General features: G+C 46.4%; 1 protein-coding gene across 1 annotated transcript in view; it reads right to left on the bottom strand.

Annotated features, from left to right (window-relative positions):
- The window catches only part of IFIH1 (interferon induced with helicase C domain 1), a 41132-nt gene extending 31738 nt beyond the window's left edge, over nucleotides 1-9394 (bottom strand). The window contains exons 1-3 of the mRNA XM_056861280.1: nucleotides 8942-9394; nucleotides 4407-4563; nucleotides 2390-2506 (exon numbers count right to left, since the gene is read on the bottom strand). Coding sequence (XP_056717258.1) covers nucleotides 2390-2506; nucleotides 4407-4563; nucleotides 8942-9394 — 727 coding nt within the window. The remainder of the gene's footprint in view (nucleotides 1-2389; nucleotides 2507-4406; nucleotides 4564-8941) is intronic.
- Nucleotides 9395-12807: the final 3413 nt, after the last annotated feature.

Here is a 12807-nt window from a genome sequence, read left to right on the forward strand (position 1 = left end):
CAATACTTATGCCTTGTTTCGAATTTCTGCAGTCCTATTCCTATTACATTGCTTATTAGATGTCTCCCCATCCTACTGATGACTTACCGTATATAATCTGCCATCTCTGTCAGAAATCACAGATGTAGGCTAATGATTCACTTATATCAATGTTTATAAATATAATTTCCTCAGATTAACTATTGCTTCATAGTGCCTTTTCAATCAACAAAATTAAATGTACAGTTTTATATATACAACTAGGCAAAATTCATAAAAAATCAAATTCAACAGAAATTAGCAATTGACTTGTGGTGTCTTTCTTTCATGAATTATGCATATATTGTCCATAAATGTCCTTGAGTCCAATTGGGTAGAACAGGATTCCGGTATCTTTGCCTGTTTCAATATTTCTTCAGCTACCCTGAAGGACATATATTTATGACTTACAATCGGGTTGACACCACACAAGTCACTGTGTATGAAAATTCATTTATGATTGTAAGTATAATTGTAATTATATTATATATGTGTAAAATAATTAATATTACAATGCTTAGAATGTTAATTTATAGTTCTATTTAAATAATTTATCAACAGACCAGCATTCTGATATTACAAACAAATGCTGAGGATACAAGGGACGTTCTGAGAGAGGATCCAGACGTCATAAATATATGTCCTTCAGGGTAGCTGAAGAAATATTGAAACAGGCAAAGATATCGGAATCCTGTTCTACCCAATTGGACTCAAGGACATTTATGGACAATATATGCATAATTCATGAAAGAAAGACACCACAAGTCAATTGCTAATTTCTGTTGAATTTGATTTTTTATGAATTTTGCCTTGTTGTATATATAAAACTGTACATTTAATTTTGTTGATTGAAAAGGCACTATGAAGCAATAGTGTAATCTGAGGAAATTATATTTATAAACATTGATATAAGTGAATCATTAGCCTACATCTGTGATTTTTGAATACTACCAATTTACAGTTGAATTTACATTTTTTTGAATATCTCTGTCAGAAAGGCAGACAATAAATAACATAAAGTAAAATAAAATTAAAAATAAAATAATGGCTTACAGGAGATGTGGGATTAAGAATCTGAGCCTGCAGAACCAAATACTGATGTTTTCAGCAACTTTTCTTCATCTTTGCATAGCGTAATTCACATAGCAAAACATTCATTATAATTAATGGTGGTTCCCATAATGGAAAGGATGTGTTTATTTGTTTTTGAGCCATGGTAATCTTCCTAGCTGGCTCTAGGCTAGAATCATTGGGGGGGGGGGGAGCAGAGAGAAGCTGTGGAGGCAGAAGGAGAGGGAGGAGAGGTGTGAAGAAGGAAAAAAGATCAGGCTGGGAGAGGATAGAAATCTCTCTCTCTCAAAGTTTGAGGTCGCACTGAGGAGAAAGACAAGGATCCCACTCCAAAGCTGCACCCCCTGTCAAGGCAGGACGTAAAGGTGAAACTGGGCAACTCCCAACAAGGAGGCAGGAAGTTGAATAAACTGTTCTTGCCTCCCTGAGCAATCTGTAGAAAGCTTGGGTTCAGACTTACCCTTTGAGCCTGTTTGTGGGCCCGTGCTGGGGTGGTGGTGGCTGGAGCTGGCGCAGGGGTTCAGTGGTGCTTTCTGGGATGGGCGGGGGCTTTCAGGGGGCTGCAGAGCTCTCCAGAGGCGGCCTGCATGCTGCGCTGAAAATGGCAGCTGGCAGAGAGTTTAGGGAGGGAAGCGGCAGTGTTTCCAGCCTTGGCGGGAACTTTCCCACACTGCCACTCTTTGCCCGGCCTCCCCTCCTTTGGCCAATCAGGCGCCAAGAAAGCAAGGGCTGCTCGCTCAGCTGCTCGCTTCCCCCTCCTTAATCACATTAAAATGTTGCCAAAATTGGTCCTTATGGAAGCTTGCAGCAAATAATTAAGAAGAAACCCATTAACAATGTAAGAGCAAAGTTACACTAAGCACGAGACAAAGATCTGGGAGAGCTAAAGGCACAGAAGACTAAGCACTGCTAAAAGCTTAGGCTTCTGAAAAGTTATCATTTAGCACTGAACCATAACAGGATAGGTGTCTGCCAAATGTATCAGTGGAGGATATTCAACCGAGGCGCCACCACAGAAAAGCCTCTGCCTCAGGAATACTGGTAATAAAATAGACAGGCCGCTGACAGTGCAACCTTAAACACATACACTTGGAAGTAATCCCCACTGAGTTCCGTGGGACTTATTCACGATCCGCGTATTTAAGATCGCAGTTTCACAGTGCTACCCTAAGCAGAGTTACTTCCGTGGACTTAGAAGGGTGTAACTCTGCTCAGGGTGGCACTGTTGATTTGCCGGCTTCATGGAAGTCTGCTAGAAACACGCAGCTCATCACTCGCAAGAGATCAACTGACAGAATACCTGAAATGGCGGAGGCCTCCCCAAAAGATTCTTCTGAGGTATTCTCCTCACCAGCTGAACTGTGCTCTACATCAGTTCCTTTCTTCAACTCCTCCGCAGCTTCAGAAGGAGGCGGCCCTTGCGTTTCATCTACAGATACCCCGTTTTCATTGCAGTCTGTTTACAGAAACAAATGAGAATGCTTAGCAAATTCTTTTTCCTTTGAAATTAGAGGCCAAATGTTGAACGTGAGCAAAATAAACAGAAAATGCACTCGGCAAACCACAACCGTTTGGGCGAACAATGGTTTTAACTTAAACTTGGTGAGAGGACACCCCTGAAAATGGCCACATTAAGTGCACTATAGTTGTGAATGGCAAACTTCTTGAGGACGTCAGAGGACTATGATTTTGTTGCAGAGCAATCACCTCATAGCATACACGTTTATAAAGGATAGTTGCTTACAATAGAGGAGAAAGTGTCTGCTTGACTATTCTAACTCATGGTTTAGGGAAATTCTATCCCATCTCACTTTTAGACTTCAAAAAAAATAAAAAAAATAAACAATTTTAACACAATGGGTGGGATCCAACCAGCTTTTCCATGGGAGCAAAAGGAGGGAAGGGACCTTCTTTGGCTACCAAAAGTCTAAGTTTGAGATCAGTGAGATTGAGTGAAAAAGCTGACTGGATCCAACCTCTTAGCTGGCAGCGGTGCAACTAGGACCGCAGCTAATATGTGGGTTTCCCCAAGTAGTGCCCCACTGTGACTGTTTCCGGTTGAGAAAACAGCATCAAAAGGTTTGAAGCCCCTTCTCCATCTGTGCTGCGGGGTCCTGATCCTTACTCGCTGCCACGTACACACAGAGGAATCGAGGAGGACCTGCAACTCACATGTGACTGTGTTACAGTTGACACAGGCTAGGGACCCCACACCCTACCTGTGCACTCTGTAATGTATGAAAGAGCTGGAGGGAAAGCCCAATGTAACATAGCCTGGCTTTTCATAGAAAGAGACGGTAGCAGGAGCTTCGCGTCAGGAAAGCACAGGGCACAATTGCTTAGAGTGGCTAAACCTTTTGACGTGGGACCCACCTCCAAACTTACAATATTTTTCAGGACCCTCTTGCAAAGTACCTCTACCCTACCTTCCCCCTCCCCGACACACAGTACAGGAATCTCACCTCAGTTAACAGTGAGCAGGTTTGTATTTATTTCTCATGTTTAGTCTTAATAAATATATAGTAACACAGAGCAGCCAGATGCTTTTCATGGCCATTTTACACATTCTTTAGAGGCAAACCTTCCAGAGCCTCCTCTCCCAGTTCACGCTGCTTCTTTTTCTCCCTCCTGACCTCACAACCCACCTGGACGAGACTTGCCACTCACTTTTGGGCTCCAAACCCAAAACCTGAGACCACTGCAATGCTTACAGTGCTATCCGATGCAGTTACTCCAGCCGAAGCCCGCTGATTTCAACAGGCTTAAACAGGAGTAACGTTATATAGGATTGCACTGTTACATGCAAATGGGAGGGAGCAGGAAAGGTCTACAACCATGATAATTATAGAGACAGAGCATCCAGATCAGTGGCTATGTTGGGGGAGAAGAAGAGTTGGTTTTTATATGCCGACTTTGTCTACCACTTAAGGAAGAATCAAACCGGCTTACAATCACCTTCCCTTCCCCTCCCCACAACCTTGTGAGGTAGGTGAGGCTGAGATAGCTCAAAGAGAACTGTGACTAGCCCAAGGTCACCCAGCTGGCTTCATATGGAAGAAAGGGGAAACCAACCCAGTTCACCAGATTAGAGTCCGCCACTCGTGTGGAGGAGTGGGGAATCAAACCCGGTTCACAAGATTAGAGTCCATCGCTCTTAACCACTACCCCATGCTGGCTCCTCTTACCCACTACACCACACATGACAGCCAGGATTGTCCCCCCCACGCCGCACAACCATTAACTGCTTGGAGAATTAAACACTTACAGTTCAAAGTTCAGAGAACTGTCAGTTTTAATCATCATAAAAATCTAGTTACCGTTTTCTGGTCCTGATAGGTCATCTGCAATGTCTTCATGGCCAGCTGCACGCAAGGCTGCCAGAAATGGAGATAACCACTCTCTCTTCCACACCACCCTGTTCAGCAATTCCCTTACAGCTTCACGGTTTCCGTGAGTATCACACCGAACTCTCACCTAGTTAAAAGATGGAAGGGAAAGAAAGGGTGGGAAAAGCTTAAAACAGTGATACTTCCTCTGCGTGTCGCAGGGAGCCAGTCGCAATTCCCACCAACCAGAAGAGCCATGTCGCCACTGTATGCCCTGCGCACCACCCCAAAACAAACAATACGAAACTATAACACAACCCTTTTGACTTCCTTGGAGCATACATGGTTGTCTCGCCCCACTACTATTGAAACTTAGCCAGCCCCTGTAACCAGGCCCATTCCCCCACTCCAGGGCTTGCAAGTCAGGGTTCTGACATGAAACAGCACACGGGCTTTCAAGTTCTCCAGAACTCTTATTAGGCAGGATGTTTATAAAAAAAGTGTTAGAAGTTTCCTTCAAGTTTTAGTCCAGCTCTGAAAAAGAAGGAGTGGTTAGAACCTTTATCAATGCCAATTAATTTTGTTTTATGGGCTAGGTCTCAACATTGATCAGAGGAGCATGGCTACTATATTAGGTGCTGTGGAACAGGCAGGATAACACTGCTGCAGTTGTCTTGTGTGTGGGCTTCCTAGAGGCACCTGGTTGGTCACTGTGTGAACAGACTGCTGGCCTTGATGGACCTTGGACTGATCCAGCAAGGTTTTTCTTCTGTTCTTATTGGCATGCACCATGCCATGAGCTGCCTACATTCAACCAGCCACATAAACCAGAATCCCTACAGATATAATTACCTTGGACAAGTTACAGCAGAATTAACCACACCAGCAGCAAACAGAGAATGGTGGGAGGAGAACAAGCAGGGACAGTTGTAATTAATTTGAATTCTCATTCCGTCCCATTTGTTTACCCCTTTCTCCCCCAAAATGACATTATTTCTTGAAATGTGCATCTTTTCTACTCTAATATTGAAATGCTCCCCCCATTATCGTAGCGTCCAGTGAGCAACAATGAGGGCAGGAGATTGGTTTGAGCTTACGGCTTGCTTTATTGGCCAAGGAGTCATAACCGGGTGAGCCAGGATCCAGACAAACAGCTCCGCGATCCTGTCACACCGAAGCAGGGCAAATGCAAGGTTTTATAGACATTTGACATTCCAATACAACAATGATACATTTTGTTAACATCCGATGTTAGCTTGTCAATGCAACGTCATTAGTTTCTACAGCGCCTGCGTGAGCCTTGCTACATTAATGAATGGAGCCTGTTTCCTTGAGAAAGCGCAGAGTGTTCTTTTGCAGAGCGAACCAAAAGTATCAAAAAGGAGGAATAGGTGGGAGGGAGGCTGTTGGTTCCAGCCTTTGGAATGTGTGTGCGCCTAAGTTCTTGGTGCTAAAGGAAAGGGGGTGCCACTGGGGAGCGGCTTCTGCCAGCTAACGGCTTTTGCTTGTAAGCAGCTTATGCGTGTAGCTTGCGTGTATGTCTGAATGATTACTCAGGTATGATTACTCCGGCACAACAATATGAGCTCTCAGTCCCTCTGTTATCTGAGACACATTTATTTCGAGCATATATGCACAACACTCAAAAACATAATAGGGTCAGGGGACCGTCGGTCCTTGGAAGTGCTTGGATCCGTGCAGGCATTGCAAATGCCAGTGACAAACATTGGCAGTGCCATACTCCACATGTGGCTGCGGGCCTCCCCCTTCCTATTGGCAAGCTGTGGCCGAGGTAGTCTTGTTGCTGGAAACGGAACATGGAGGTGAGTGAACAGCTGTGGCGAGAAGCCGTACTAGGCTAGTTGGCTCTGTTCAAGCCGGCTCCCCAAACAACCTCTGATGCCAGATGGGCCAGCCTTTACCCTGCCCAAGGCCATGCAACCTCCACCAGAAGACATAAACAAGAGTGGGGCAGCAGGAAGAAGAAAGCAGGCCTAGGAAGAGGGGGAGTTAGGGTTGCCAGGTCCCTCTTCACCACCAGCAGGTTTTGGGGCCAGAGCCTGGGGAGGGCGGGATTTGGGGAGGGACTTCAATGCCGTAGAGTCCAATTGCCAAAGCGGCCATTTTCTCCAGGTGAACTGATCTATCGGCTGGAGATCAGTTGTAACAGTAGGAGATCTCCAGCTGGTACCTGGAGGTTGGCAATCCTAGGGAAGGTGGATATTCTTATGTGTGAGAGAGGCGGTTGTCTCTTTGTGATTTTGTTTTAACCCATGAAAAGGAGACCAGCAGTGCAACTGTTGGCAGAGTTACACTCTTCTAAATCCCCTGAAGTAAACAGGCTTAGAAAGGCTCTCCTTAGGACTGTACTTACTAGCTACGTTTCCATTTGAAAGTATGTGAAAAGACTTCTGATAGACTTCTGGAGTTCAGCACACTTGTCCAAGTTCTTCATTTTCAGTTCTTGCCTTGTGCTTTTGAATGCATGGATTGTGTTAAACAAATCTGTGTTGGTTGTGTATGGATTTGCCTAGCGGTAGCATGTAGTAACTGAACTAGGAATGAGGAGGCCCAGGTTCAAAACTGCTTCCCATGAAAGTTACTGAGCGACCTACTTGGGCCAGCCATTCTCTTTCAATCTAACCTGTTTTACAGGGTTGTTGTGAAGACATAATGAAGGGAGGATAATCATGTATGACATGCTAAGCTCCTTAGAGAAAGAACAGAATTTTTAAAACTTAAATAAAGGGATGAAGTCCACATAGAGGTCCTGAACCTTTCCCGCTTTGCCCCATTCCTGACCCACCAGATTCCGTTCACATGCATACTATACTCTGCCCCTAGATCCAAACTTGTATACTAGGGTTGCCAACCTCCAGGTGGGGCGTGGCAGATCTCTTGGAATTACAGCTGATCTCCAGATGGCAGAAATCAGTTCCCCTGGAGAAAATGGTTCTTCTGGAGGATGGCCTGCCCAGAAATTATATCCATCTGAGGTCCCTCCACTCCCCCAAGCCCTGCCCTCCCCAGGCTCCACCACCAAATCTCCAGGAATTTCCAAGGAGTTGGCAACCCTCCTTACCAAAACCTTATCCATAAGTCGGCAGTTCTACTGTGACACCATTTCACTGATTTCACACTTATGTGTTGTGTTTTTAAACGTTCAGGTCTAACACCTTAGACGTATAAGTAAAAACACACACACATAAGTAAGGTGTGAAATGGCTCTTAAAGCCAAACTGGAGAGAATCTTGGAACGAGAACAAGGCCCAGTCATCTGCCTCCGAAGTAGGGTTGCCAAGTCCCCCCTGGACACTGGTGGGGATGGGCAGGGTAGGCTTGCCAGTTCCAGGTTGGGAAACTCCTGGAGATCTGAGGGGTGAAGCCTAGGGAAGATCTCAGGGTTAGGGTTGCCAGGTCCCTCTTTGCCATGGGCAGGTTTTTGGGCAGAGCCTGAGGAGGGCGTGGTTTGGGGAGGGACTTCAATGCCATAGAGTCCAATTGCCAAAATGGCCATTTTCTCCAGGTGAACTGATTTATTGGCTGGAGATCAGTTGTAATAGCAGGAGATCTCCAGCTAGTACCTGGAGGTGGGCAACCCTGCGCAGGGGGGGACAATGCCATAGGGTCCCCCCACCTCCAAAGCATCCATTTTCTCCAGGAGAACTGATCTCTGTAGTCTGGAGATGAGCCGTAATTTGGGGGGGTGGTAGGGTTGCCAACCTCCAGGTACTAGCTGGAGATCCCCTGCTGCTACAACTGATCTCCAGCTGATAGAGATCAGTTCACCTGGAAATGATGCTATTGAGTATGATACTGGATACCATTTTCACTCATAGAACTTTTTTGATTTATGCCACCACGGCTGCTCGATTGATATATGCAGCTAAATGGAAGTCAGTTGAGATACCAGACAAAAAAAGACTGGATAAAAAAGATGCTGGAATTGACCGAGATGGCAAAGCTTACAGCTTTGATAAATCAGAATGATAATGAACAATTTTGGGGGGAATGGGAGGCTTGGAGAATGTACTGTGAAAATTATTTTTTAACGGGACCATTTAAAGGATACTCATTGATCTAATCCCTTATTCATACTTTGTATTAATTTTTATATTAGGTATTGATTTAAAATATTAAAATAATATTGGGATTAGTTCCGCTAGCAAATACACAATTTAATTTTAGACGGAAAAGGGAGAGGGGGAAGTCATTTGATTGTTAAATTAGAAATATTTGTTTTTCTCTTCATTATTATTATTATTATATTATTTTTCTGGATATATTAAATGAAGGAAAAATAATAATAATAAAAAAAAGAGATCAGTTCACCTGGAGAAAAGGGTCACTTTGGCCATTGGTCTCTACGGCACTGAAGTCCCTCCCCTCCCCAAACCCAGCCTTCCTCAGGCTCCGCCCCCCAACCCCCCAAAAAGCGAAGAGGGAGCTGGCAAGCCTAGGAGGCGGCGCCCTGGTCCCACCCGGCCGGCTTCTCTCCCTCCCTCCCCCCCCCCGAGGAGACCTACCCGCTCCACGTCCTCGCCCTCGAAGAGGTTCTTTTGGAAGCACTGGTCGGCCAGCTGCCGCGCCCGCAGGCCCTCCACCAAGCTGCCCATGCAGAGCTCCAGCAAGAGGGCCCCGGTCTCGTGGGCGGCCTGCAGGGAGGGCGAGGGCAGCTGGGCGAGGCTGGGGTCCACGTAGGCGGCGGCCTGGAAGCCCCCCAGCCGCAGCGCCTCGTAGAACTCCTGGCACAAGCCCGGCGCGCGGGGCGCCCCGTCCTCCAGCGCGCGCAGGAGCGCCCGGGCGGCGGCCGTGTTGCCCTGGGCGGCGTGCACCGCCCGCACGCGCTCCTTCGCCTCGCGGCGCAGCGAGGGCATGGCGTCCAGCACGCGCGGCACCTCCAGGCTGCGGGCGATCTGGGGCCTGAAGCACGCGATCTGGTAGAGGATGATCTCGTCGCGGGAAGGCGCCGCCGCCATGCCGGGCTCCAGCAGGAGGAAAGGGGAGCCTTGGTGCCGCTCCGGCCGGGGATCGCCGCGGGGAAGGGCTCGCCCCGCTTCTCCAATCGCCGGCCCCTGCTCCGCGCCAGGGGCAAGGGGACGTGGTCCCCGAAGGCGCCGAGCTCGCTTTCTGGAGGCGTCCCCTTTGGGCACTGGCCTGGGAGAGGCGGCTCTGCGCGCTCCGTGCGCCTGGCACTGGGCTGGCGCCTGCGCCGGCCGCTTATTTCAACCCCGGGCACTTTCAGTTTCCATTCCTCGGGCTCGCGTCCCTGGAGCGCTTTCCCGGGGCGGCCGCGGGGAAGCCCTGCCCTGCCCATCCATCCATCCGCCTGGACGCTTTCGATTTCCCCGTTGCAGGACGCGACGGTGGGGGAGCCCCGCGAGACCAGCTGGCCTCGAAATAGCCTGGTCGTGACTGCATTTTCTCCACCGGCGAGGAAAGGTGGCTTTTGTTTTGTTTTGTTACGGTTTGGCAACTGGAGCCGGGTGGCGTTGCGGACGCTTATGCAGGGTCCATGTTGGTGCTCGCCAAACTTACAGATTCTTTGCATGGTCAAGCTATGGAAGAGTTCCAAAAAAAAAAAAAAAGCTTGGCTGAAGGCCGTCGCATTTTGGGATGAACTGGCAAAAATGAATTTTACAAGTATAGTTAATGAATTATAGACAAAGTGTAATGTTGTTTATATAATAACAGTATAAGATGATTTTAAAATACTGTCAGGATACTTCTCCGGAAGTCCATTGGTGGTGGGATACACATTGAAGGTGGGTGGTGGGTATTTGGGCACTGTTTATTCTATAATATTATAATAGATGATGTAAAACTGTAGTATAAGTGCTCCTTTTGTATTTTTATATTTTTGTATTTTTTCTTTTTATATGATTATAATTTGTTATCTTTTTTTCTTATAAAAATTAATAAAAAATTATTTTTAAAAAAGCTTTCCCCCCCCCCTGCAAAAAATGCTACTTTAAAAATGCCTATTCACGGTCCCGGCGCAAAAGGAGAAATTCAATTCCCCCCCCCCCCACTGGCCTCCTGTTTGCAGAGCCGTTAGCATGTGCATAGCTAACGCGCCACCGTTATTTTGCATGGCTCCTTGAGGGGAATTCTTCGCGGCAAACACCAAAGGTCGGGTGAAAGGGGCTCTTAAGTAATGTGAGTGACCCTAGAAGCTAAAATGACTAAACTGGGGCTATCCTATTTTGGTCACATTATGAGAAGGCAAGAGTCACTAGAAAAGACGGTCATGCTAGGAAAAGTTGAGGGCAGCAGGAAAAGAGGAAGACCCGACAAGAGATGGGTTGACTCAATAAAGGAAGCCACGATAGGACATTTTGGAGGACATTGATTCATAGGGTTGCCATGAGTCGGAAGCAACTTGATGGCACTTAACACACACACACACACACACACACACAAGTAACGCGAAGCAGGTATGCTCCGGCTTCGCAGTCACTTCCGGAATGACGGTTCAGCGTGCAAAATTAAAAAACACGCAAGGCAATTCAACCTGGAACGCGCTGCTAATTACCATGCATAAATGGCAAGGGTGTTGGGTGCAAAACGCGGTGCTTTCTCATAAGCATGCCTTGTCTTTTTAAAACCAAGTCACAGACATTTCCCAAGCTAAAGGTGGCAACCCCAAGAAAGTATTCTGTAAAAATTCTGTTTAAAAAAAGTTATTTCCCAATTTGGGAAGGGAGGAATAGTTTGCCAACTCTGATGCTATATTGAACCATGAGGATGTGCCATCTTTGTGTGTGTGTGTCAACTTATGGCGATCCCAGCAAGGGGCTCTCAGGCAAGTGAGAAGCAGAGGTGGTTTGCCATTGCCTTCCTCTGCAGAGCCTTCCTTGGTGGTCTCCTTTCCAGTTACTGACCCTGCTTAGCTCCTGATCTGACCAGCTCAGTCTATACCATGCCAGCTTCCCTCCCTGTGCCATCTTTAGCTATTAAAATATTGTGGTTCAGGTACTCAAAATCACACAAGGTTGGAAGAGACCACAAGGGCCATCCAGTCCAACCCCCTGCCATGCAGGATCCCACAATCAAAGCACTCCTGACAGATGGCCATCCAACCTCTGCTTAAAGACTTCCAAAGACGGACTCCACCACCTTCCGAGGCAGCACATTTACCTATTTAATTTTGGTTAAGGTGCTATACAGCCCTGCTTGCTTGAAAGAAAGCCCCACTCAGTTCAGTGAGACTTATTTCATAGTAGGTGAGGCTAGGTTGCAGCTAGGGTTGCTAACCTCCAGGTGATGGCTGGAGATCTGCTATTACTACTCATCTCTGTCACCTTGAGATCAGTTGTCTCCAGGCGACAGAGATCAGTTCACCTGGAGAAAAGAGCTGCTTTGTAAGGTGGGCTCTATGGCATTGTACCCCATCCAAGTCCTTCTCCTCCCCAAACCCTGACCTCAGGGTCCCCCCTGAAAATCTCAAAGTATTTCCCAACCCAGATCTGGTAACCCTAGTTGCAGCCAATGTCCCCACAACATTTTTCACAAAACCATCCAAAAGTAAACCAACTAGTTTTAAAATACATTTTAAACTACAGCTTTTAAAATTACCAGATACAAGTATCAGTTTCATTTTTTCTCTCTGCATAGTTTAGTTTCATTTCATAGTGCCTCACATTCGCTTCTTAAAAAAACAACAACAAAAAAACACCTAGTTCCAGTGCTGATGTAATGTTCAGCCAAGGGAACATAATTAGCCATTATATCCGATTTATAAAAACATAACCTGAGCATTTAAATTTAAAGATTCAGAATCAAGAACACATTTATCGTCATTCAAACAACAAATTGGCCAGGTTCATGGCTTTATGAATCATTATGTGTAGTCTTTATGAATCATGCGGCACTATTACACGGTCTTTTGCATTTCTAATGCCAGAGGCTCACTGATTTGCTTTTTTTTAAAGAATAAAATATCAATATATCTAATTCTCAACATGGTCAAATCTATGAATGCTTAAATCCAGAGGCTGGAGCCATGAACAGACAAGTCAGATCTTTCTTCAGCACTGAAAAAAGTCCCAGGTTTGCAGGAAAGATTGAAATCTTAAAAAATTAAAATGGGGGGGGGGTTAATTCCCCCAAACACAATAGAAGTGGTGCCTGTATCTTTAAGAAATGGATGCTCTCAATGGCCGTTGCTAGGCAGCCACAGCCGTATTGCCAGCCATGGGTTTCTGTCAGTAAAAGGCAGGAGTTGGGGGCAGGGTCATTTTGGCATTTGATGGAGGCCTCATTGGGGCCAGGCCCAGCAGCAACCACTGCATGATTTCCTACCATGCAGCTTCCATGACTCACTCAAGTCCAGCTGCTTACTACTGTTCAACAGCAGCCACCCTATGAAAGAAAGCCCATGTGGTACAGT

The sequence above is a fragment of the Euleptes europaea genome, chromosome 15, assembly GCF_029931775.1.
Source record: "Euleptes europaea isolate rEulEur1 chromosome 15, rEulEur1.hap1, whole genome shotgun sequence".
NCBI lineage: Eukaryota > Metazoa > Chordata > Lepidosauria > Squamata > Sphaerodactylidae > Euleptes > Euleptes europaea.